Source organism: Prionailurus viverrinus, chromosome A2, assembly GCF_022837055.1.
Source record: "Prionailurus viverrinus isolate Anna chromosome A2, UM_Priviv_1.0, whole genome shotgun sequence".
NCBI classification, from domain to species: Eukaryota; Metazoa; Chordata; class Mammalia; order Carnivora; family Felidae; genus Prionailurus; species Prionailurus viverrinus.
This window is the reverse complement of record NC_062562.1, coordinates 145,555,902-145,583,617: the sequence shown is the minus strand read 5'-3', so window position 1 is coordinate 145,583,617 and position 27,716 is coordinate 145,555,902. Positions and strand designations below refer to the sequence as shown.

At 44.2% G+C, this 27,716-nt stretch overlaps 1 protein-coding gene across 2 annotated transcripts; it reads right to left on the bottom strand.

Moving 5' to 3' along the window:
- Positions 1-161: 161 nt before the first annotated feature.
- Positions 162-27,716, bottom strand: GARIN1A (golgi associated RAB2 interactor 1A). Of its 2 annotated transcripts, none has more exons than XM_047850058.1 (5): positions 27,610-27,716; positions 10,428-10,612; positions 9,346-9,595; positions 5,798-5,916; positions 162-526 (listed from the first exon to the last, which is right to left on the bottom strand). In XM_047850058.1, the coding sequence occupies exons 2-5, from the start codon at positions 10,589-10,591 to the stop codon at positions 331-333; spliced, it is 729 nt and encodes a 242-aa protein (XP_047706014.1). In that variant the 5' UTR covers positions 10,592-10,612; positions 27,610-27,716; the 3' UTR covers positions 162-330. The 2 variants fall into 2 exon arrangements, with proteins under 2 accessions (XP_047706014.1, XP_047706013.1); XM_047850057.1 differs by lacking the exon at positions 27,610-27,716 and adding an exon at positions 13,240-13,513.

Genomic DNA, 27,716 nt, shown 5'->3' with positions numbered 1-27,716 from the left:
CCCGTTCCTCTGGACTGGACTTCTTGGCTCTGCTTGGCTGCTTTGGGGTTCCAGCTGAGCAGACAGAACATTTTTCCCATTTATTTTCCTAAGGGGTGAGCTCCCGTTCCTAATCGGTCCATCCCCAGCCTGCAGCCCTGCAGAGCACAGCCCGTAACAACTAGGAACTCACTTGGAGGTTTATTGGTGGAAGTACAAAGCACTGTGTTATAAGCACCCTCATACCTCTCCCACGGTCTTTTGGCCCCCAGTGGGAAGACAGCATTGATAGGAGATTGTGGCAAGTGCACAGAATGAAGCCAGGGAAGATCGCCCCGTTCTGGATAGGTGTCAGGGTCCAAAAAAGTTCTCTCCTAGGGAACTGGCAACAGGAGCCTGCAGGAAGTGCTCATCTGGATTCTCTTGTTCCCAGAGGCTGTGGCTCAAGGCAGCTCTCATGGGTATTTTCAAACTGACTGGAGATGCCACCCGCGAGGGGGTCTTAGAGCTGTCCAAATTGTCTATTTTGATGGCGACATTGGTGTTACTGTGGGAGCCCAGGAATTTTGGAGTCATTGAAAGCAATAAAAGAAAGAGAAAGCATTGTTAAAAGTTTAATTTAAAAAACTGTTTCTAAATTGTATATTTTCCAGTACAAGTGCCTTGAATGTAGATGCGGATGTGGGAATGATGGCCAGGGACGACACGTATAAATGGTATGATATATCAAGAGAGACTTGGGGATGCCTGGATGGCTCAGTTGGTTAAGCGTCCGACTTCAGGTCAGGTCATGATCTCACGGGTTCATGGGTTTGAACCCGTGAGATCTGCGTGCAGACAGTGCGGAGCCTGCTTGGGATTCTCTCTCTCTCCCTCTCTCTGCCCCTCCCCCACTCACATGCACACGATTTCTCACTCTCTCTCTCTCTCAAAATAAATAAGTAAACATAAAGAGAGAGAGAGTGACTTGAACAAAGAAAACCAAGCGGGAGGGAGGCTCCGGCTAAGGTCTGCTCTGCTGGAGTGGAACAGACACCCCTCCAAATCTTAAGCACCATTTTTATGTGGTGAGAACCTAATTTGTTAACTAAGACTCAAAGGCAAGATCTGAGCCCCGTGGGATCTGCCTGATGCCCACTATAACCTGACAGTTATCAGCAGAAGGAAAAGAAAACCTCTCGACAGTTCTCCAAAACAGTAACAGCTTTGAAAAAAGTTACAGCCACTGAATGTGCCTAGAAAAACACAGAGTGTGGCTAACATTTTTAAAAATGTTGATTCTAAGTGAAATACATGGTTATTTTATTTTATTTTTAAAATTTTATTTTATTTTTCAACGTTTATTTTGGGGGGGGGAGGGGCAGAGAGAGAGGGAGACAGAGGATCCAAAGTGGGCTCTGTGCTGACAGCAGAGAGCCCAGTGCGTGGCTTGAACTCATGACCTGAGCCCAAGTCAGACTCTTAACCAACTGAGCCACCCAGGAACCCCTGGTTTGTTTTTGTTTGTTTTTTCATTTAAAATAACCATGTTGGGGCACCTGGGTGGCTCAGTCAGTTGAGCATCTGGCTCTTGATTTTGGCTCAGGTCGTGATCCCAGGGTCGTGGAATTGAATCCTGCACCAGGCTCCTCACTGAGTGTGGAGCCTTCTTAAGAGTCTCTCTCTCTCTCCCTCTGCCTCATTTCCCTGCTCTCTCTCTCTAAAAATTAAAAAAAAAAAAATAAATGAAAACAAGGGAAACCACAAAAAAGCACCAAATGGAAAATAAAAATCACTCACACTGTAACTATTCAAAGATAAGATGCGATGATTTTTTTTTTTTTTAAGTGAAAGTAAGTTTAGAGTTATGTAGCCAGAGCCTGGCAAAATGGCCAAATAGTCTAAAAAATCTTTGCCACAAAACACCTGGAAATGCTAGATAAAATATAATCACATAATTTAAAGTGTATTGTTAAGCCCACAAAAAGCAAAGAACAATCCCAGGGGTCAAAAATTAAAAACTGGCAAAGTGTGGGCTGAAGCTGGGGGTGCCCGAGGGACTTGCCAGTCTTGGTGGCCCCGGGCTTAGGTTTTACCCAATTCAGTTTAAGCCAACATGAGTCCCACAGGTAAAGGCCTGTTTGAGAAAGCCCAGGACAAAAAAAAATTCCAGCTACAGACTGCTCCAAGACCCAGACGGTTATCTTGCGTATCTGTCCATATCTGTGTACGAGGACGCACAGAGCAGCAACAGAGCATCTGATGTATCTGAAGACAGGGGAGCTCCTATTCCCCCCACAGGTTCTCAGTGGAAAGTGCCCGGGACAGTTTGAGGAGGAGGAAACTGAAAGTAAGTGCAAGGGCTCTGGCTGCGAGTAAGTCAGAAGAGGCTGGAGCCCTACATGCCTTATGGTCTCTTGAAGCCATCGGAACACTCTCTCTTGCAAGACACAGCCTCACACTAAGGAAAAGCCACTGGAAAAGGGATCCAAATTGAGTAGGACGGGAAGAATAAAAGCAAAGCAAAGAAAAGATCAGCTAAAGACAGGAGAGAGAATCACAGCCCTAGAAGTGCAAGGCCATCAACACTTCCCAAAAGCCACACAAGAGGGAGCTCTAGAGACCAAACCAGAAAGCAACCCGGACTGACCGTCATTCCCAAAGGTTCAGGAAAATCATTTTCACGTTAAAAATAACTGTCGGAAAAGGATAGTAATCAAACGCCACACAAAATTAGAAAAACAAAGTATATGAAGCATATTAAATGCTTACAATGAAAGCACACTAGGGGCGCCTGGGTGGCGCAGTTGGTTAAGCGTCCGACTTCAGCCAGGTCACGATCTCACGGTCCGTGAGTTCGAGCCCCCCGCGTCAGGCTCTGGGCTGATGGCTCAGAGCCTGGAGCCTGTTTCCGATTCTGTGTCTCCCTCTCTCTCTGCCCCTCCCCCGTTCATGCTCTGTCTCTCTCTGTCCCAAAAATAAATAAACGTTGAAAAAAAAATTAAAAAAAAAAAAACAACAACAATGAAAGCACACTAAAAAGATATGCCTGCAAAACAAATGAAAAGTACAACCTAGCATTTCAACATGAGCTAAAAGAAATTAAGAAAGTGATAGACTATATGAGGGTGCCACCCAAGTCAGAACTCAAAAGATTTGTAAATGGGGTGATGAAACTGAGGAGAGAGTCAAACATTTTTTTTTTTAATTTTTTTTTTCATCGTTTTTTTATTTGTTTTTGGGACAGAGAGAGACAGAGCATGAACGGGGGAGGGGCAGAGAGAGAGGGAGACACAGAATCGGAAGCAGGCTCCAGGCTCTGAGCCATCAGCCCAGAGCCCGATGCGGGGCTCGAACTCACGGACCGCGAGATCGTGACCTGGCTGAAGTCGGACGCTTAACCGACTGCGCCACCCAGGCGCCCCAAACATTTTTAAAGAAACCATTATTTCCCAAAATGAAGCCTAAACCAGAAAGAATACAAGAGCAAACAAAGCAGACAGTGCCTTAAGAGGAAGAAAAGAATAGAAGGAGAGCTTAGAGAAAGAAAAAGAGAAAATGACAGCTCTATTAGATAGGCAAAGATGAGCCAATATTCAAATAACAAGAGTATCCAAAAGACAAAATGTTGCATTATAATTCAATACAACTATCTTGAAAGTAAAACAAAACAAAACAAAACAAAACCCAAGAACCACAAGACTGGAAAGCACATATAAAGGCACGCAATGACCTGGGAGAGCAGCCCAGCATGACCACCACGGGGACCCTGCCCCAGAGGGAGGCTAAAACAGCACTGAGAGAGAGAAGGGGTGTGGAGAGTCCCTTGTCTAAAGCTGCTGCCTTTTCCCCCTGAAGCTGAAAGAGAGGGGCTTCCTAGGATCATCCAGAGATTTTGAACTGGGGCCCCCTGGAGGCAGGGGTCCTCGGAGACCCCGTAGGTAGGGACACAAGTCCTGAGCAGGAAATCTGAAGGGCGGGAAAGATGGAAGAATAGGTCTCTTGGGTGGAGGAGTGAAGAGGAGTCATTCCTGTGTCCAGGGGCTCATCAAAGTCTGAGAGGACATTTCCTGAGGGCCAGACGTGGACTATACCTGAGACAGAGAGAGCCAGCCTGGAGCCATTATAAGCCCTGCCCAAGAGAACGCCCTTACAGCCAGAGCCTGAGGGGGGTGGTGGCTGGAGGAAAGGAAGGTGTCAGAGCATCACCAGAGTTGCAGTTGGGGGTGAGGGGGGTGTCAGGTGTGGGACTTTAAAGAACCCAAGGAAGCTGCTAAGAGAAAAAATTAGCTTTAAAGTTAGGAAACAGGGGGTGCCTGGGTGGCTCAGTCAGCTGGGCATACAGTTTCTGCTCAGGTCATGATCTCACAGTTCATGAGTTCGAGCTCCGTGTTGGCTCTGTGCTGACAGCTCAGAGCCTGGAGCCTGCTTCGGATTCGGTCTCTGTCTCTCTCTGCACCTCCCCCGCTCTCTTTCTCTCTCTCTCTCAAAATATAAGTAAACATTAAAAAAAAAATTTAAGTTAGGAAACAGAAGGAGAAGAGGAGTGAAAACCCAGTGCCCACCGTGAAGGGCCATCTTAACATGAGGCCAGACTGAGGGAAGGTGTGAAGAGTTCAGAGTTTTGGTAATTATCAGCCACATTTTAATTTCAGAATTGATGCTTCTTTTGCAGTTTAAAGGGACCAGAGGACCTTTTATATTCTAAGAGGGAGCCCATATGCTTAGGGGGCCCGTCAGAGAATCAGCTTTTTTTTTTTAATTTTTTTTTTCCAACGTTTATTTATTTTTGGGACAGAGAGAGACAGAGCATGAACGGGGGAGGGGCAGAGAGAGAGGGAGACACAGAATCGGAAGCAGGCTCCAGGCTCTGAGCCATCAGCCCAGAGCCCGATGCGGGGCTCGAACTCACGGACCGCGAGATCGTGACCTGGCTGAAGTCGGACGCTTAACCGACTACGCCACCCAGGCGCCCCAGAATCAGCTTTTATCTAAGGGCAAGAAGAAAACTCCCACTGAAAAAATTATAAAGGGAAGACAAAAATAAATTTACATAAAAAAAACTTTTTTAGTGTTTATTTTTGAGAGAGAGAGACAGACAGAGACAGAGCACAAGCGGGGGAAAGGCAGAGAGAGACGGAGACATAGAATCCAAAGCAGGCTCCAGGCTCCGAGCTGTCAGCACAGAGCCCGACGCGGGGCTTGAACCCACGAACCGTGAGATCATGACCCGAACCAAAGTCGAATGCTTAACCGACTGAGCCACTCAGGTGCCCCCAAAATAAATTTACATTTTGATGGTATCCTGCAAGTTGTACTTGTTCAATGTATCGATTGGGTGATCTTGCTTTTGTTTTCCATCGCTCGTTGCACAAAGAGTCTCATACAATTAGTGAATTAGTAAATGGCTTTGGAGCCATGTCTGCTTTGGGTTACTGTCTATTCTGCCCATTTTACAGAACAGATAAGTGAGGTGAAGAGAACTCAGAACTGTCTTACCCGGGGGACCCTGGTGAACCGGGTTTGGAGGTAGTCGATACGGAGCTCCATGAGCCTGCCTGATCAGCTCACCCTCCTCTGATAACTTACTCACCCCTCGTTCCTTTTATTGAGCACCGTCTAGGAAAGCACTGCAGTTTCCCTAGGGAATATTCAGACCCAACAGCCACAGAGCCTGTTTTTGACAGGCTTATAATAAAACTGAGGGGAGAAATCATATGCATAACGGTCTAGAATAAAAAGAAGGAACTGAGGTAGTTTGGCCGAGGGTGCCACCGTCCCCACCCACGGCTCAGTGCTGCGGGAAGGGATGCCGGAGCTGCCTGCACGGAGCACCCACCTGTCCGCTGTGAGCTGGGGCCTCCCTGTGATATTCGAGAAACTGCCACTGGTCTGCTCAGCTGTCAACAGCATGAAGCTTTCGCTGGGCTGGGCGGATGGCAGGAGGCTGCTTTCAGGCTGGGTGGAGAAAGTTACAGTCGGATGACCAGGTCTGCCTGGAGTTCTCGGCCTCCTTGGGCCAGAACCTTGAAGGGACTCAGCCTTGAGTCTTCCAGCCTCGACCCGGAAACCTGTTCCTTAAGCGTCAAGCCCCAGAATCATCAGAGCCCAACCGGGCCCTGGCAGGATAACGTCCTCTCTCTGCTGGGCTGCCAATGGCTACTGTGCCTGAACATTAAGAACGAGAGCAGCAGGGCTGGGAAGCTGACTTTGGAAGGCAGTGATAATAATACGGAAAGGCCTTCAACTGAGACAAGAGGAAGAAAGGGTTTAGGTTCTGAAATCTGAAGGTGTTAGGCAATCCAGCCTATCGATCTCTTTCTTTCTGTGCTTCTACCCTAAGAAGGTCCTGGAAAAGCCTTCTCTGTGTCAAAACGGGTGGGGGAGGGGGAGCCTCAAATAAACTGAGAGGAAAAAGCGAATCCTTGGGGGAAGGGTTTACAGACACTTGTGATTCAAGGGTTAAACTTCTTGATACACAAAAAGCTTTATTTTACAAACCAGTTTAGAAAAAAACACAAAACGCCAATAGAGAAATCGCCAAAGGGCACAAAAAGACAGTATAATGATGTTCAAACTCCTTGAAAATCAAAGGGCTGTTACTTTTTCACCTATCATACTAGAAAATTTATTAAAATTTATTCTTCTCTGTTGTGATAAGGACACAGTGACACAGACCCTCATATTACTGGAGAGAGTATACTTTGGCATGAGCTTTCTGAAAACAATCTGGCAATGTGTATCAAGAGCCTTAAAAATGCTCATACCCTTTGAATTCTGCTTCTAATAATCTATTCTGAGAAAACAAGCAGAAATGTGGTCAGTTCACACAAATGCTTGTTCTAGCGTCATTTACCATAATGAAAAGTTAGAAACAACTCTAAATGTCTGATAACAGGAGAATGGCGAAGTAAATTTCAATTCATTCACACAACTACTGGAACGGCATGAAATTATCAAAATGATGTGTATGAAGAGCTTTAAAAAGAAACGGGAAAATGCTTCTGATGTAATCTCAACTGAAAAAAAGCAACATTCAGACATTTATTATGTATTGAATATCCTCAAATATATAAATGAAAAATTAATTTAAGATGGAAGACTGTCCGGACCCCAAAACCGTATCACAAAACCGTAATCACCAGGACAGTACGGTACTGGCACAAAAACAGACACTCAGATCAATGGAACAGAAGAGAGAACCCAGAGATGGACCACAAACGTAGGGCCAACTAATCTTTGACAAAGCAGGAAAGAATATCCAATGGAATAAAGATAGTCTTTCAGCAAGTGGTGCTGGGAAAACTGGACAGCAACGTGCAGAGAAATGAACCTGGACCACTTTCTCACACCATACACAAAAATAAACTCAAAATGGATGAAAGACCTAAGCGTAGGACAGGAAGCCATCAAAATCCTGGAGAAGAAAGCAGGCAAAAACCTCTTTGATCTCAGCCGCAGCAACTTCTTATGCAACACGTCTCCAGAGGCAAGGGAAACAAAAGGGAAAATGAACGATTGGGACCTCATCAAAATAAAAATCTTCTTCACAGCGAAGGAAACAATCAGCAAAACTGAAAGGCAACGGACGGAATGGGAGAAGATATTTGCAAACAATACATCAGTGAAGGGTTGGTATCCAAAATCTATAAAGAACTTATCAAACTCAACACCCAAAAAACAAATAATCCAGTGAAGAAATGGGCAAAAGACATGAATAGACACTTCTCCAAAGAAGACATCTGGATGGCCAACCAACACATGGAAAAATGCTCAACATCACTCATCATCAGGGAAATACAAATCAAAACCACATTGAGATACCACCTCACACCTGTCAGAATGGCTAACATGAACAAGTCAGGCAACGACAGATGTTGGCAAGGATGCGGAGAAAGAGGATCTCTTTTGCACTGCTGGTGGGAATGCAAGCTGGTGCAACCACTCTGGAAAACAGTATGGAGGTTCCTCAAAAAATTAAAAATAGAACCACCCTACGACCCAGCAATTGCACTACTAGGTATTTATCCAAGGGATACAGGCATGCTGTTTTGAAGGGACACATGCACCCCCATGTTTATAGCAGCACTATCAACAGTAGCCAAAGTACAGAAACAGCCCAAATGTCCACTGATGGATGAATGGATAAAGAAGATGTGGTATATATACACAATGGAGTATTACTCGGCAATCAAAAAGAATGAAATCTTGCCATTTGCAACTACATGAATGGAACTAGAGGGTATTATGCTAAGCGAAGCTAGTCATTCAGAGAAAGACAAAAATCATATGACTTCACTCATATGAGGACTTTAAGATACAAAACAGATGAACATAAGGGAAGGGAAGCAAAAATAATATAAAAACAGGGAGGGGGACAAAACATAACAGACTCTTAAATATGGAGAACAAACAGAGGGTTACTAGAGGGGATGTGGGAGGGGGGATGGGGGATGGGCTAAATGGATAAATTATTGTTGCACTATATCCTAACTAACTTGGATGTAAATTTTTTTAAAAAGTGATCTAGGGGAAAAAAAAGATGGAAAACTGTTAAGAAACAAAACAAATAAAAATCAGGGGGTGGTGGCAAACCAGGAAACAGACTCTTAACTATAGAGAACAAACAGTGGGTTGATGGAGGGAGGTGGGCAGGGGGAGGGTTAAATGGGTGATGGGCATTAAGGAGGGCACTTGTGATGAGCACTGGGTATTGTAGGTAAGTGATGAATCACTAAATTCTACTCCTGAAACTAATACTACACTGTATGTTAACTAACTGGAATTTAAATAAAAAATTGGAGAAAGAATAAATATATAAACAAGCAAACATTAAAAAAAAAAGAAGAACCTGGCAAATTCAATCTAGCCTCTAACGTTAAAGAATAAATGTTTTCAAAGTTTCAATATATTCAACAATGTGAAAGCATATGCAAAATTCTTCAGTTGATATTAAGAAGACAGCATAACTCTAATGCCAAAACCTAATAAAGATCAAACAAAAAAAGGAAAAAAAATACATAAAATGGAAGACTGGAAGGAAGTATGCCAGAATGTTCCAAGTGATTGCTTGGGGTTGGAGAGAAGTAGGGGTGATTTTTCTGCGATTTTCTAATTTTCTTCAGTGAGCATTATTCCTTTTCTAAAACTTAAAAACAAAAAACCCAACAGAAAACAATTTTTAAGTGAGTTAACCACTGTATAGCTCTTTTTTTAAGAAAAAGAAATTCATTTGCTTTTTATGTTTGTAGACCCCAGTTTGATGCATGTGTATCCTTGGCCCTTGAAAACGAAGTCTGCCCCTGCAACACCAGACTTTAATCCTCTAAGGAGCTGGGCTTCCCATCCCCCGTCTCGCTGCAGGTCTTGGCGGGAGGCCCCACTTACCGTTATTTCGGTGGAGCTGTTGGACATTTTGGGCACCAGGCAGTGCGTGAATTGGATTCTTGGGTCTTTGGTGGTGATGGACAGACCTTTCTGCAGAATTTTCACCAAGCGGATCCAGAATTGAAATACGGCCTCTGGGTGGTGTTCGTGGAGCCTCAGGTAGTAGATCTTTTCAGTCACTGTCCTAACCCTCAGGATGCGTTGGAGCCGGTCACAGATTTGTAGCTCCACAAACTTCAGGGGGAGAATCCTGGACACAATCGGGAAATCCCCACAGCAGAGGGGCCCATGCATTCAATCAATCATGCGTGCCTACCTAGAGCCTGGCCCCATCTCACTAGGCTCCCGCCTCTGCTTGGGGGATGCCCATGGGAGAAAGCTCATGGTCTGGGAGTGGGAATGATTACTAAAACTAACTCTTCTCTGACTTTCAGGGCCTTCATCACTAAAGAACCTGCCCACATCAATAACAATGGCTGATAGACGACGTCTAACCTCTCATTCAATCCTCACACCCTTTGATGAAAGAAAGGTATTTTCCATTCCATTGTACAGGTGTTGAAACTGAGGCTCAGAACAGCTAACTGATGTGCCCAAGTTTAGACCACGTTAAGTAGGAACTGGAACTCAGGTGTTCTGACCCTATTTCCATCCAGATCTCCTCCCTGTATCCTAGTTAACCTTGCTGAGACAGTAAGAAGCGTGGATGTGTCCTGTACATCCAGTATTTGGTTTTTTTTTTTTTCAATTGTAACACTCCATCATCCCATCTGACTTTCATACCCCTCGCCTTTTTGCGGGGGAAACCCCCTAAGTCTATAGTGACACTATAAAAGTAAATAAAAGGAAGCCAAGATCCTCAAAGACCAGGCTGAGACAGAGACCAGGGCTCTATCACTTCACCAAGCACAGTGTCTGGTATATCCAGATACGAAAGACATGTTTTTTAATGAATGAATTCTACATAGTTTATACACTATACATCGTGTATACACATAGCTTATGTACTGTCCTTTCTTTTTATCTAAAATCCAGCTGCAAAACAATGCGGTCATCCCACCCCTTCTGCAGCCTTTCTTTACCTGCTGAGGGTGACCACTGGAGCACAATCAGGTGAGCTCCAGGTGGAAAACTGACCCTGGGGCCAGGTGACGTTGGCCATCAGGAGGACGTTGGGGAGTGGCAAGGAGGGCACTGAGGAGGTCACCCCGAGGATCACAGTGGTAGAACCTTCATAGACATCCATCCAGCTCCCGGGCTTAGTGACCTGGAAATCAGCCCAGGTACATGGGTCAGGGAGAAAGAGGAAGGCAAGGGTGGGAGAATACAGGTGCTGGAAAGCAGCACTTTAACTCGGGGACATGCTCGGAGCAAGTGTGCGGCACACTGGCCTGGGCAATGACCAGCATCCATCCTTTTTGTGGGTCTCTCCAAATAGACCAGCTCATTGGCGACAGGAAACTGTGTTGCCCTCCTTTGCATCCTCTGCATTATCCAACGTTAAAGGGATGCATTAGTAAGAAAAAGCTGAGAGGCATTGACATTTTATTCCCCCATCCTCGGGTAGAAGCAGCCAGCACAGGTTTCCAACGATCTGGAAGGGAGATTGTGTAAAGAAGGTTCCAGAAGGGGAGGAGAGTGAGGAAAGAGCTAGTGAATGGGGCAGACCCAGGCAGCCCAGCCTGAGGGACGATTGGGGAGCTTCCCGCAAGATGAGGGAGGGCCCGGCTTGTTGCTAGATCTCGTGAGAACCTGTTCTCTTGCAGCATCAGAGGCAGCCCAGGGAGACTGGATGCTTTGCACTGGGCACAGTATTTCAGCTAAGACACGCCCGCCTCACTGTCCAGGGTGGGCAGAGAAGCCTCCAAGGAACCACAAGGACCAAGGTAAGGTAAGGAACATTTGAGGAGTGACCGACCAGAGAGCCTTCTCCCAATGTTCTAGACTTTGTACGACCATTGACACCATTTCACAACCATGGTGGAGCCGGGGACAAGGGGAAAGCCCCAGGAATAACTGAAATTTCAGTTCCCATGCGCCTGACTAGATGGTGCTCCTAAGAAAAGTCCATTTTCGTTTTGAAGGAAAAAACAAAAACAAACATTTCTTGGAGCCCACAGTGCGGAATGACTTTCACATGCACTACGAAACACAGGGGCGGCACACATTGAGAGTAAGTGCTAAGTAAAGGTTTGTGAGTGATGTTTCTTCCAGGTGATGGCAGAGAGGTGATACTGAGGAGCGGGGAGAAAGGGAGCCACCTAATTGTGTGGGGCGATTCCTTTCAGGTCAACTTTTCACTCTGCCACGGGGCAGCTCCAGCAGACAGGCTTTGCCCTCCCCGGAACAGTCCGAGTTTCCTGCTGCATGAATCACTAAGTGTCCACCCAGAGAATCTACACAGTTTTAATAGCAGGTCAAAGAGAACGGAGTAAGAGAATAAACCTCCTGCCAAAGCCTCACACCCAGATAGAAATGACTGGAATTCGCTATCCCGAGTCTGGATCTGCCACGTCCCTGCTCTTCCTCCGCTGAGACTGTGTTAGGAAGGAGCACCCCCGCGGGCTGCCAGCTGATTGCCCCACTCTGCAGTCCCCTGGGAGCAGTGCAGGAGCCGGGGAGCACTCGGAGCGGCGAACCGGCTCTTTGAAATCTGGGGGGCTCCGTCAGGGAGTAGCTTGCTGCTCCGTGAACGCGTCTTCTAATTGAGCTCAAATTGTCTCCACTCTCTCCTGTGACTCCTCACTGCTTTGTGACCCCACCACATGGATTCCTGAGCACAGACCCTCCCTATGGGTTCTAGCCTCCCACTTTCACCCAGGTAACTGAAGTCCCTTGGCCTGCAGTGTCCTCCCTCTGCTCCTCCACTTACCAAAGTCTTAGGGATACCTCCAAGAAGGGCTTCACCTCCTCCTCTGGGGAGCCTTCTTCAACTGCCAAACTCCAAAAAGTGCGCTGAACTCCCTGGACACTAGCACCCTTCTCTCTGCTCATGCTTTAGGGATGAGCTGGTCCAAACCACCTGCCAGAGCTTTCTTAGCAGTGACCATGTTATAACATGCCCTTTAAACTGACGAATTCATGAGCTCCTTGGCCAGGGATACCATCTGATCTCTCTTTGCATCTCCTGCCCCGCACACAGCACACAGCACACAGACCATGAGAAGCTGGTCATGCGGCACTTGCAAAGGAGCACAGGTATGCAGATCCCAGCTAGACTTCTAGAGGGAGGTAGGTGGGCAGGCCCTCAGTAAGATGTCACACGCACTTTTTTTTTTTTTAAGGTAAACTCTACCCCCAACATGAGGCTTGAACTCATGACCCCAAGACAGAGTCATATGCTCTACCCACTGAGCCAGTCAGGTGCCCCAAGATGTCATATGACTATCGCATACTCCCAGTGGCCTCATGCTTCCCAGGCCAAAAATGCTAACTTCCAATGGCCATAGCACCGCCTTTTAGGGGATGTAGAATCTGGGCAAGGCCGATTCTAGGGGCTTGGCTCTCAAACAAGGCTATTTCTAAACCATCCCATGGAGAGGAGGTTGGGTTTCAGAGCAGGGATTCTAAAAACAACCTTCATTCCCTCTAACCAACCATTCCTTCCCTAGTGGCCCATGGACCCTGCCTGCAGGGTGAGCCCTGAGGTCCCCTTTTGCAGTTTGTAGTTCTATTTCCTGAAAGCATATATGACCTTCAAGGAGCCCCATCATGCTGTAGGCACAAACCGAGCTGAACTTGGGATCCAGACCCTCTGGTTGTCCCTAGCCATAGCAGCCTCCTTCTCCTCCCCAGGGCTTTCAGAGGCCTTTTTGGACCAGCACTTTTGGACCAACCCTTAGGAACAAGTTCTGGAAAGCGGAAGAAAGCGGGTTCTGAGCTGCACACAGGTACCTGGATAAAGTTGCTTTCAAATACCACCGAGTCGGAGAACAAGTTGAATTCTGGAGAATGAATCAGTTGACAAAGAAGGCCATCTTCCACCCCCAGATCCACTCCAGGGCCTGGTTCCCTGACCTCAGGTGGGAGGCCCCTAATTTTACTCATTGGTTCTTGGGAAGAATGGGCTGGAGAACATCTCTGGGGCTCCACTCAGACCCAGCCCAATTCCAAGGTGTTGGTGTGACCACTGCTCCCCCCAACCTCCACAGCTCCCCCTCCCCTCCTGACTTACAAGCTGTCCACCAGGCCAGGGAGGGCCTGTCGGCTCACAATGGCAGGCATGACATCAAGGAATGTGATGGGTAACAACAGGAAAGGAAAAAAAGAAGACGCAAGGGAGGATTGGGGATAAGCAGAGCTTTTTTCTCCCCTTTCCTACGCACTACAAACTAGCAGTAATAGTAGTCTATTCCATTTTTCACTCAGTTTCTCTGCATACATGAGGAAAATGCACTACGGTTATGGCAAGACAGTGGTGAGCTGGCCGGAACAGCAAGGCAGTTTCTCCAGAAACCCACAGCCTTCAATCCTCTCCCCAGATGGCGAAGCCCCTCACAAAAACTTTATCTGTGTGAATTCCCTGAAGTCAGGCTCTCCCCGGGCCAGAGGAGCTCGGGACGAAGACGAGTAATTCACGCCAATCTTCCCTACCTCGTTTCATGGGAGAAGATGAGAACTTTTTGGAAACACCGGGCTGTTAACAAGGCAAAGAGGCTTATTTCTTTGGGAATAGTGGGCAGATGAGGAAGTGCAGCACAGTGGCGTGCTGGAGCCAGCACAAAAGAGACCCGTGAAAACGATTCGGATTTTCAGGCATTTTACGAGCCATTGTTAAACATAGCCAATAGTAAAAATTTCACTACGGAAACTTACACTTCAACAAATTATACAAAAGCAAAGGTAATGACCCAAACTCACCACTTCTTAATTGTTTTACTATATTTTACTACTCTCTATACCCTTGAGGTTATTTACGTCGATTGTATCTACAGGGTAGAAACACTGTGTGATGCTGCACTACCTCGTCCTATCTTCTCGGGGTGTGTTGGTCACTTCATGTTGGTCACTATCTTGAAACCAGCCATGTTGGGAGTTATTTACACCATGGAAATCAATTAAGCCTCGATTTATTGTTTTGTTGGCTGTCTAAAGGGATAAAGGGGTGCCTGGATACCTCAGTCGGTTAAGCGTCTGACTTTGGCTCAGGTCATGATCTCACGGCTCTCGAGTTCAAGACCCACGTCGGGCTGTGCGCTGACAGCTCAGAGCCTGGAGCCTGCTTCGGATCCTGTGTCTCCCTCTCTCTCTGCCCCTCCCCTGCTCACACTCTGTCTTCTGTCTCTTTCTCTCTCTCTCTCTCTCAAAAATACACATTAAAAAAAAAATAAAGGGATAGAAAAAATGTTGATGTAAATTGCGTGTGGCTGTTGCTGTCATATTGTAGGCACACAGAAAATCTGAGGAGTCTCAGTAGCTTTCAGTATTTGAGAGCTATTATCTGATTTAGCAAAGAAGTTGCCGAAGTCACTGATGAACGTGTAAAGTTCCAACATACACCTAGGTTAATTCACTTTCATCTTACTCGTTAACGTAAGTGGAAAAATCAGCCAACATTCAGGTCGGAACTGTACTTGTCAGTTGCGTTGGTTGGCTAGGAATACAAGAGTTTGACAAAAACCAGTGAAAGATTTCTGTGAGAATCAATTGGCTATATGAAACGTACAAGAGCACTGTGTATTTTATTGTTAGTTGTAAATTGGGTGCTATACGCACTTTACGTCAGTAAAACTGTAGAGAAAACATACATACTTATATGTATGCATATATGTACATATATATACACACATATATTATATATTATGATATGATTATAATATATAATATGACTAATTATAATGTATATTAAATTGTAGTTATAATGCATATAACACTATACATATCGTATATGTATATATATGTAATAACATGTGTATGCATGTATGATTATTATTTTGCATATTATATGTATATCCCCACTCAGAGACCTGGTGTGAAACATTTACTAGTGTACCATTTAGTGGCACCAACTCCTCCCCTCCCCTTGCAATCTCCTATCTTTGGTACCAGGAGAAGAAACTTCCACTTAAAGACTTCTTCAGGATGCATGAAGTTGAGGAGGAGTGAGTTATTAGTTATCCTCTCAGACTAGGACTGGATAGCTATCAGGCATTCTCACTTTGGTGTTTGTACAGGAGCGAGCCAAGGAGGTAAGTCGGTTCTCTCATGTCTTTTAAACCCTCAAGACACACGGGCACAATCCTCCTGTGACCAGAGTTAAATTTCCTGGTGCTTCTCTTAACATAGGGTGGGAGGCCTGCTTCTCATTGGTATTTTTCCAAACCTGTTACATCAGAGGCAGAAGTTTGTATCGTAGTGGCTTATTTCTTCTTAAGACTTGCTCATCGTGGGGCACCTGGGTAGCTCAGTCGGTTGAGTGTCTGACTTCGGCTCAGGTCATGATCTCACAGCTCGTGAGTTCGAGCCCCGCGTCGGGCTCTGTGCTGACAGCTCAGAGCCTGGAGCCTGCTTCAGATTCTGTGTCTCCCTCTCTCTCTGCTCCTCCCCTGCTCACACGCTGTCTCTCTCTCTCTCCAAAATAAAGATTAAAAAAAAAAAAAAAAGACTTGCTCAATGGAAGCGAAAACTAACTCTTAAAATTTTTTATTGATGCAAAGATTATAATAGTAGAAATTCAAATATTCAAACAACCTTCAAGGTCATTATTTTGGCTTTTTTTTGCATTATTTTACTCTCTGTTCTTGACATTTTTTCTCCTTTCCTTATAAAAGGTAAATGTCCATCAATAGAGCACCAGTTAAATTATGATACTTCTATATTAATGTTTTGCAGCCATTAAGATAAGGCAACTTTACATATACTGATATGGAATGATTACTGAGACCTATACAGTTAGAAAAAGATGAAAAACAGTATATATAAAATGCTATCACTTGGGTAAAAGGATTTAAAAAAAGGATATGCTTGAACATGCCCAGATCATTTCTGGGAGGATAAAAATGTAGGGCATTGGTAATGGTGGTGAAAAAAGGACTTATTTTTCACACTTTATTTTTTGTACTGTTTGAACTATTTACCATAAGCAAGTGTTTCCTTATTAAGTAAATTTTAAAAAGTGGTAAAGAAATTTCTTGTACATGGCTCTACAAATATTTGCTGAGAAGCAACTATGTACATAGTATGCTACATACTGGAAGAATCATTATTAGCTCTAAAAGTAGTCTGACCAGAGTTGTGGACATGTGGTCAGGGCTGTACTGAACATAACTGTTTACTTCCTGAGATAAAGACACATATTTGAATAAATACGGGCTGGAAGACTTCAAATATATAAAAACCTATAAACCTACATCTACACAAAGAGTAAGCAACCACTAGCAATTCGAAATACGTGAGTCAACACTTTAATACATATACACATATAATTTTTGAAGTTCTTTAAACAAAAATCGAATGTTTAAACATGGTAACAATGCAGGGGCATCTGGGTGGCTCGGTCGGTTCAGCATCCAACTCTTGATTTTGACTCAGGTCATGATCTCACAATCATGAGCTGGAGACCCATGTCCGGCTCCATGCTGAGTGTGGAGCCTGCTTAGGATTCCCTCTCTCTCTCTCTGCCCACGCCCCACTCTCTCACTTGCTCCTTCAAAATAAGTAAACATTTAAAAATTTTTAAGTGATAACAATGTAGTATGAAACGTTAGGTTTAGAACATACATAGAAGTAAAATATAAGACAAAAAGGAACAGAGGATGAGAGGGGGAAATAAAGGTGTAGTATTGCAGGGCTCTGGTATTATACCTGAAGTGATAAAATACTATTTGAATTTTTTTTTTTTTACATTTACTTATTTTTGAGAGACAGAGTGACGCAAAGCGTGAGCGGGGGAGGGGCAGAGAGTTAAGGAGACACAGAATCAGAATCAGGCTCTGGGCTCTGAGCAAGAGGTCAGCACAGAGCCTGATGCGGGGCTCGAACCCACAAACTGTGAGATCGTGACCTGAGCCGGAGTTGGACACTTAACTGCCTGAGCCACCCAGATGCCCCGATAAGATACTATTTGAAGTCAGACTACAATAAGTTAAAGATGTTTGTTGTAAGTCCTAGAATAGAGGAACCATTAAAAAAATTAAACAGAGATCGATAGCTAATAAATCAATAGTGAAGATAAAACGGAACACTAAATAATTCACAATCCAAAAGAAAGTAAGAGGAAAAATGGAACAAAGAACAGATGGGAAGATGGGAAATAGAAAATAACAAGATAGAAGATTTAAACCCAACCTTATGGATAATTACACTAAATTTAAATGGCCTAAACATTCCAATTGAAAATCAGATATTACCAGTCTGTATAAAAAGGAGGGCACAACTAAATGCTATCTGCAAGAAATCCACACTATATGAAGACACATAAGTTATAAGGATAGAGTAAGATAAAACTTTGCAGCCACTAATCGTATGTTAGCCAAGGTGGCTATACTAACATCACATAAGGAAGACTTCATGACAAGGAATAATACACCTTGATAAAGAGGGACATTTAAAGAAGATAAGGGGCTCAATTTAGTAAGACATAACAATCCTAAAAGTATATGTATCCAATAGCAGAGTTTAAAAAAACATGAAACTAAAACAAATAGGAAATCAATAAGGATACAGAAGACTTCAATAACTATCAGCCAACTTTAAAAAACTGTCTTAATGTTTATTTTTGAGAGAGAGAGACAGAGAGAGATGGAAAGCATGAGTGGGGGAGGGGCAGAGAGAAAGGGACACAGAATCCGAAGCAGGCTCCAGGCTCTGAGCTGTCAGCACAGAGCCCGATGCAGGGCTCGGACCCACAAACCGTGAGACCTGAGCCAAAGTCGGACACTTAACTGACTGAGCCACCCAGGCGCCCCACTATCAACGAACTTTATGTAATTTTGTAAAAAAGTTGTTTTGTATTTTTTAATACTTTTGATAAAAAATATTTTGTACACTTTCTGTAAAACACAGCTCACTCAATAGCAGAATCGACATTCTTTTCAAGTGCACATTGAACATTCACCAAGATACACCCTATATTGAGCCATAAAATAAGTCTCAATAAATTTTGACTAATTAAAATTATAAAGGTATGTTCTGTTAACATAATCAATGAAATTGGAATCAATGAAATCAATGAAAGAAAAAATATTTGGAAAATGTCAAGGTATTTGGAAATTAAACAACCTACTTCTAAAGCTAATTTTTTTTTAAATATTTTAATGTTTATTTATTTTTGAAGGAGAGACAAAGCATGAGTAGGGGAGAGGCAGGGAGAAAGGGAGACACAGAATTCCAAATGGGCTCCAGGCTATGAGCTGTCAGCACAGAGGCCAACGCAGGGCTCAAACTCATGAACCGTGAGATCATGACCTGAGCCGAAGTCAGACGCTTAACCAACTGAGCCACCCAGGTCCCCCCCCCCCTTTTTTTTTTTAATTTTTAAAGTTACATTTTTTAAAAAGAGCAGCTGGGGTGCCTGGGTGGCTCAGTCGGTTAAGCGTCCAACTTCGGCTCAGGTCATAATCTCAGAGTTTGTGGGTTTGAGTCCCACATTGGACTCTGTGCTGACTGCTCAGAGCCCGGAACCTGCTTCGGATTCTGTGTCTCCCTCTCTCTCTGCCCCTCCCCCACTCACACTATGTCTCTCTAAAATATAAACAAACATTAAAAAATAATTAAAAAAAATAAAACAGCAGCTAAATTTCGAAAAATTGAAAAACGTATAGTTCGTGAGATCTAGAAAAAAAAAGGAAATATGTAAATTGCCAATCTGAAAAAAAGGAGGGAACATCACTATAGATCTTGTGCACTTTAAAAGTATAATATGGAAGTAGTTTTAACAACTTAATGCCAGTAAATTTGGCAACTTAAATGTTCTATACTAATGTCATCACACAGATATTACTAAAACTTAGGAAAAAATGACTTAAAAAGAGATTTAGGAAAAATCAAATAAATATACATTCATAAAAGAAACTGAATTTGTAATTATCTTGCCACAAATAAAACTCTAAGCTCATATGTCTTCACTGGACGAGTCTATCAAACTTTTAAGGAAGAAAGAATATTAATCTTTTTTTTAAATTTTTTTTTCAACGTTTATTTATTTTTGGGACAGAGAGAGACAGAGCATGAACGGGGGAGGGGCAGAGAGAGAGGGAGACACAGAATCGGAAACAGGCTCCAGGCTCCGAGCCATCAGCCCAGAGCCTGACGCGGGGCTCGAACTCACGGACCGCGAGATCGTGACCTGAGCTGAAGTCGGACGCTTAACCGACTGCGCCACCCAGGCGCCCCGAAAGAATATTAATCTTATATAAACTCAGGAAATGGAGTAGGAAACAGTTCCCAACTCATTTTATGAACCCAGCATTACCAAAATCAGATAAAGACAATGCAAGAAAAGAAAGTAACAGACCACAAACCAGCATTACTCATGAAGAGAGATACAAAATTCTTTATCAACAACAGAAGGAAAGATATACTATGTTCATGGACTGGAAGATTCAATATTAAGATGTCAATTTATCCCAAATTGATCTATAGGCTGGGGGCACCTAGGTGGCTCAGTTGAGCATCCAGCTCTTGATTTCCAGCTCAAGTCATGATCTCACAGTTTATGGGATTGAGCCCAGTATCAAGCTCCATGCTGATAGCACAGAGCCTGCTTGGGATTCTCTCTCTCCCTCTCTGCCCCTCTCTCAAAATAAATAAAAACTTAAAAAAAAAAAAGATCTGTAGGCTCAATAAAATCCCAATTAAAATTCCAGAAGGCTGTTACAATAGAAACTGTAAAAGATTGTAGGCATTTAAAAATTAAAATTGTGAACAAATAACACATTCATGAGGTACAAACATCATAAACTTTCAAATGGGAGAGTGAAGAGCTCCTTCCCACCCTCATCATTGGCTTAGTTCCCATCACACTTGCCCCAAAATGAAGCCACTGTTGTTATTTTTTCTATTCTTTTAGAGTTTACACATACTTATAACAGTATAATACATTTAACTTTTCTATCCCTTCTTACATAAATGAGTACACTATTCTAACAAGTCTTATGAACATATTTTCCAATTTAGAATTCCTCAGATTAAATAAAACTACCTACTTTTATCAATTATTTATTTCTCCATTTCATAATGTTAAGCAACAGGGAAAAAAAGAGTCCAAATTGCATTCATACTATTACAATATAGCAATGTCCAATGTGTATGAACAAGGTCTAGAAGGAAACACCATAATAAAAAGTTAATGTTTAAGTGATGAATTATGAGTTATTAAGTTGATATAGGTTTGCCATACAAAGCAAGTCAAGTCTGAGGCATTACTGACAGTCTATGGGCAAAGCAGCATGTAAACACTGCAAGTTACAGTCATTTCATAATTTTGATTTGTAATAATAGGTTTTCTTAGAAAAAAAAAATCTCACATGTGCCCACACAAGAATTACCTTGGGGGTGAAAAAGCACATTGTTGACATATTTTGCTACACTGCATTTTGGAGAGTTCTTAAAAAAAAATCATGTTGGGGGTGCCTGGGTGGCTCAGTCGGTTGAGCGTCCGACTTCAGCTCAGGTCACGATCTCACGGTCCGTGAGTTCGAGCCCCGCGTCAGGCTCTGGGCTGATGGCTCAGAGCCTGGAGCCTGTTTCCGATTCTGTGTCTCCCTCTCTCTCTGCCCCTCCCCCGTTCATGCTCTGTCTCTCTCTGTCTCAAAAATAAATAAATGTTAAAAAAAAAAATCATGTTGTAGAAAAAAGAGCTGCATACTAGGAAATTACCACCCATTAATTCAATGCTATTGTCTAACTTACTTAGCTTCCATTTCCTCTGCAGTCAAATGAAGAGATCTACGCTGTCCAATGTAGTGGCCACTAGCCATGTGTGACTACTGAGCACCTGAAATGTGGCTAATCCAAATGAAATATGTTCTAAGTGTAAAATACCAATATAAATACACACTTAGTACCAAAATAAAATGCAAAATATGTATCTCATAGATAACTTTTTAAGTTGATTACATGTTGAAATAATGTTTTTTAATATATTGGGTTAAATGTGTTTAAAATATCTTTTCCTGGGGCGCCTGGGTGGCTCAATTGGTTGAGCGTCCAACTCTTGATTTCAGCTCAGATCGGATCCTGTGGGATCGAGCCCCGTGTTGGGCTCCGCGCTGAGCATGGAGCCTGATTAAGATTCTCTCTAAAATAAAAAATATTGTAACAAATGATATATATATATCTATCTTTCCCTGTTTCTTTTTAATGTAACCACTAAACAAATTTTAATTACCTATGTGGCTTGCATTACATTTTTATTGGACAATATTAGACTAGATCATATCTTCCATCCCTTAATATTCTGATATCTATCATAAACTGTAGAGGCACAGCCCTTCAAATCCAGAAAGCATTACACAGCATGGATTTAGTGTTTCCTTCTTCCTTAGCCTCCACTAGATGGCACTAGTGCTAAGACTTCAATCTAATAACCGGGATTTAAAATTTGTACTTACCAGTTTTCTAAATACGCTCTGGGTGCTTAAACTCATCTCCATGTCCTTTGCTCATGGTTCCCTCTCGTGGGAAACTCTGAACTTGGGTACCTATTCATTTTTAAAAATTCAGATCCTCTAAGAAGCTTTCCCTTAATATCTGCCTCCTGCCAGTCAATAACTTTATGTACTCAAATCCTGTACGCGTTATTTCTATCACAGAATCTTGAGAGGTTATGGGTTTGTTTATGTGTCCCCCCCCTCCCCCGCTGTCTTATGCATGTTATCTGAAGTAGGTAGTAATGAAATCTTAGTCAATGCATGGTACCCAGTAGGTGCCAAAGGCAATGTATCAGTCAGGATAGGCCAAGTTATGCTGCAGTAGCTTAACACAACAGAGGTTTCTTTCTCATTTATACTACATGTTCACCAGAGATGAACCAGAGATAAAGGGCTCTGCTCCATGACTTCCTCACTCCAGGACCTACATTAATGGAACAGCTGCATTTGGAGCATTGATAGTCACTGTAGTGGAGGGGTGGAGGGAAAAAGAAGGTTAAAGGTTTTGGAGGTTTTTGAACCAGTGCTTAAGTGTTCCAGTTTAGAATTAACACACATCACTTCTACTCACAACTCATTGGCAAGAACTAATTCACGGCCCTGTCCGACCACAAAGGTGTCAGGGAGTACACTTCTATCATGTGCTTGAGAGGCAAGGGCAGAAATACTTGGAGAACATTAATGAGTACCACTACTGAACCTTCTAGTGAATAAATCATTCAGCTCACTATCCCTCCTGCAGGTGGAATCCATTTACCATACCTCCCCCGAAGGAGACAATCCAATAATTCCCTTCAGCCACAACATCAAGGCCAAACTGAAGAATCTCCAAGTGATGCACAATGGTTTCTATACCAGTTTTGGATGTGGCTTGAGATGGAGATCTATAAACTAAAAAGACAAGCCATGTGCTTCCACACATCTAATAAATATTGGTGGAGGGGCGCCTGGGTGGCTCAGTCGGTTGAGCATCCGACTTTGGCTCAGGTCATGATCTCACAGTTTGTGGGTTCGAGCCCCACATCAGGCTCTGTGCTGACAGCTTGCTCAGAGCCTGCAGCCTGCTTCAGATTCTGTGTCTCCTTCTCTCTCTCTGCCCCTCCCCCGCTCATGCTCTGTCTCTCTCTCTCTCTCAAAAATAAATGTTAAAAAAAAATTAGTAAATATTGGTGGAATGGGGACACGATGAATGCACTGAGGGGAAAGGGGGAGAATGGGAAACACAGCAGCCTCATGATTATGACGTGCCACTGAGCAGATGCAGTGAAGTCCCCTTACCCCGAGGAAGGGAATATTCCTTGATTAGGCCCCAATTCTGCTTCCTAGGAGTACTGCCTTGGGCAAATGTACTCTCTTTTAAGCTACTGAGAATTTAGGGTTGTTGCTGCAGCATAACCTAATCTAATGTGTCCTTGACTGATAAGGAGACAGGAATGTGTGTGTTGCAGGGGGTAGTGGGGGGGAATGTTGCATGTTAAAAAAAGAAAAGGCCTTAGTATGTGTGACATTAACTTACTTGGAGGGCAGCAAAGAGATCTTATTGAAAGAAAGAGGACAACTCATGTTATACAGTAGAAGAGTATCTGGTAAAACTGTTGTCTACAGTAACTTAGAGGACACACATTATTTAATCTATCTAGTAAGAGAAAGTCAGAGAACAGAATTTTAGCAGCCTGAATTGGATACTGTTGGTCACCATCAACAAAGTACAGAATTAGCTCAGACAAGACCTGAACTGGCTAGTTTGCAAGCAGCACAAGGGGCGCAGAGAGACTACAGAAATCAACGGGCTTGCAGGGTTCACAGAAGCAACGGCTTCTCATCCCTAACTGGTTAACAGATAAAGCTGAGAAATGTTTGGAATGACAGACGCCATTTTGAACTCATGTTTTTCAGGTAGAATAACCGATTGGCCATCTTACCCATCTAATTGCCTTGACCAGGTTTACCTATACCTGTCCCAGTTTTAGCTCTGATAAGTACTACACCCCAGAAAACTCCTCTGCCAAGCAAGTGGGGACAGCAGGTGACCCTACTCGTAGGAAAGACTGTAACAGTGGTATGACCATCATATCTGTTGTTAAAACCTAAAACCTCCAAGTAGATCCAACTGTCTTAGAGCAAAGACCTCAAAGGTTGTGGCACCCTGTAAACCATTGCAGTTAAACCGCTTGGGGAAGAGACTTAAAATGCAACTCTCCCACTTAAAATTTGAAACATACCAAAGGAGTCGGAGAGATGTGAGAATAAGAAAATATATCATTGGGGCGCCTGGGTGGCGCGGTCGGTTAAGCGTCCGACTTCAGCCAGGTCACGATCTCGCGGTCCGTGAGTTCGAGCCCCGCGTCAGGCTCTGGGCTGATGGCTCGGAGCCTGGAGCCTGTTTCCGATTCTGTGTCTCCCTCTCTCTCTGCCCCTCCCCTGTTCATGCTCTGTCTCTCTCTGTCCCAAAAATAAATAAATAAACGTTGAAAAAAAATTTTTTTTTAAAGAAAATATATCAAATTTAAGAAATCTGTCTAGGAAAACTACTGGCACATGAAAGTGCCTGAAATCAGAGATAAAAAACCAACTATAGTTTTGATTGTACTATGCTGCTGAAACACAAGTTCACATAACCCCAGCCATCCACAAAGGATCAGGGAGCCCAATCATACTATGCACCCAGAAGGTGGGAAGCTGGAAATACTTGGTAAATAGCACCAGTGACCACCACCATGCAATAAATAGAAGTGACGTCCAGGGGCACCCAGGTGGCTCAGTCGGTTGAGTGTCCGGCTTCGGCTCAGGTCATGATCTCACAGTTCGTGAGTCCGAGCCTCACATTGGGCTCTGTGCTGACAGCTCAGAGCCCGGCGCCTGCTTCAGATTCTGTCTCCCTCTCTCTCTGTCCCATCCCCACTCATGCTCTGTCTCTCTCTGTCTTAAAAATAAATAAAACATTTAAAAAATAATTTGAAAAATAATAATAAAAAAAGAAGTGATGCCCAAACCACTAGCTTCTAGCGCGTGGCACTTAAGCTTCAGAACAACCCAGGAAGCAAAAGTAGTTCAGCAGAGAAGACCATATTCCAGTCTTACCCTTGGGCAAAAGTAAATCAAACTCCCCTTACATAAAATAACACAAATCAAGAGACTGTGAATGGATCTATATTACGAGGGACAGAGGAGTGAATGCACCTGAACATGGAGGAGTGGTGGATACAAGTAGAAAAAAAAATAGCTCTCCATTTCTGTATAAAAGCCACGCTGCAGAGATCTGGGAGTGAACAGAAACAACTGTTGTGAGATGTGGGCATTTTACCAAATGACTTGGAGAACAGAGTTGAGCCCTCCTTACTTCAGCAGTGCAGAAGGAAAAAAACCAAGGCCTACTGGACTGACAGTCTCCTTCTCCCAGAGACAGAAGGCGAGGGTGCTAGAATAATCATTTTTCTTTAGAAATGGAGAGTCAAGAGAATACTGGAATATTCTTGGCCCAGGATCAGAAGACTTGTTGATATGAGGCAGACACAACTGCCCTGGCCTCCAAATCCAGGTGTATTTACCTTATGTTTTAAACAAAGTGTTTTAAGTACTTTTCTGCTTCTAAGTTTTTAAGATGTCAAACCCCAGATCTAGGAATTAAGACCCTTCCCTACCACTAATTTCAAGGGCAGAGGTCAACATGACACAAAGTAGAAATATATACTCAACTTTTATTTCATTAGAAATCCATTTAAGCCACATGGTGGCCATAATGCCATGTCCTGAGCAGGCTTTGTCATCCCAGTGTCCCCTTCAGACTGATATTCACAAGTTCGCTGTATGTTGGAGAAAAGGCATTTAACATGTGAAACAATGAGAATTGGACACTATTTCATCATTCCCCCTCCCATACACCAACCCATACATCACTTCCACACAGACAAGCTCTCATGGAAGAGAGGCTGAACACCAAACAGACTGACCATAAGACGCGCAAGTCCAAAGGAACTCTTGGCAGATGTTGAGGAAGCAGGGACGAAAACGACACCATCTCCCAACGGCTGAACATGAAGCACAAGCCCCTAGCTAAGAGATGTCAGAGAACTGTTGTCAAGGACACCAGAGGGTACAGCAGACCCCGGGAAGAGTGACATCATTCCATCACAGTCATAGGCAACCCGTTCACATCGGACAGGCTCTTTTTCCAGGACAGGAGCATCCAGACGGAGAGGCCCTTCAAGGGCCTGGTAACAGTTCTGATAATACTGATGTTCGGAGCCTGCCTGCGCAGTTCCTGCCCGGACCCTGCCTGGTGTTCCAAGGTTAGAGCCGGTGGAGTGAGGTCTTATCACACCCCTCTGGATGGATGGTCTGGAAGGCCCTAGGGGTCTCTGTGCTGGCTGGTTGACTTCTGGTGGTCCAGGAGCTCCCAGGTAACGGGCTCTCCAGTAAGCCTCCCAGGGACTCCATCAGTCTAACGAAAATGGAGAGCAGGGTCAACACCACACCTAAGAGATAGAGGTTCAACAGAGGCTTCATGGCTGAAAGGACCCCACACTCCTCTGCAGAGCAGTAAAGCTTTCTTCCACTTCTGGAAGGCCTCTGGATGCTGAGGAAAGAGAGGTGTGGTTAACCTATAGCCTTCTGGGATATGCATGCATCTGACCCTGATTTCTGTCTTCCTAGGGAGCTAAGACAGGGAGACAGGGACCAGCGCATGTTCTTCCGCAACAGAATCTCCCAGCATATTTACACTATAAACTCCATGGCCCCAGAGCTAGACTTACTTCTGGGGCTAACTCAAAAGCACTCCTCAAAACTTTTACATCTTCTAGGGCACCTGGGCGGCTCAGGGGTAAGCTTCCCCCCCACCCTTGATTTAGGCTCAGGTCATGATCCCACGGTTTGTGGGTTCCAGCCCAGCATCGGGCTCCGACAGCACAGACCCTGCTTGGGATTCTCTCCCTCTCTGCTCCTCCCCCACATGTATGGGTGCCCTCTCTCTTGAAAGTTTAAATAAACTTTAAAAAAAAACAAAACAAAACAACTTTCACTTCTTCTAAAGCAAAACCTTTTTACTCCTCCCGCCTGGTGCAATGCACAATCCCTGTGCCACAGCTCAGGGCACAGAGGGGCCAAAAATCTTCCAGAACCGAGTCTGTTTCTGAGGGAGGAGTTGTAAGAACATGCCCTTGAGAAAGCAACCTGTCCAGAGGTCTCCCTCACATCTCAGTCAGGTTCCTGTTAATCATAAATTTTTTGATAAGTAAAAATAATTCTAAGACAGTCAAATCTATCTAGTTCACTTAACAACTACGCCCTGAATAGTACAGCGTGTTAGGCGCTCTGCAAGGTACTACGGCCACACGGGGTCCGGCAGACACGAACCCTGTCCTCATCGGGAGGACAATCTAAGCAAGAAGAGAGGCAGTTACCACCCACCCACCGCGCCAAGTGCTGTGACAAGAAGGGTTCTTCGGGAGGGCAGGACTGGGACACCTAATCCAGCACTAGCGAGCATGGGGAGGGCGTCATGTAACACAGGGTCATCCCTGAAAACACAGCTGGAGCGGATCCGAGTGGAGGCGGAGCAAGGAGCACCCGCTCCAGGCAGCGCGGCCCCAGGCCAGGAATCCGAGGCGGCCCGAGGGGCACGCAGCCCGGGGAATAGGGGCGGGAAGGCGGGGAAGCCCACAGGGTCGCTCACCTCCAGGAAGAAGGGCCAGGAGCCGTCCACTCGCGGTAACAGCGGGTCGTGCAGGAGTCGAGAAAGTCAGCCCCGGGACAGAGCTGAATCGCAACCAAGAAGATTCT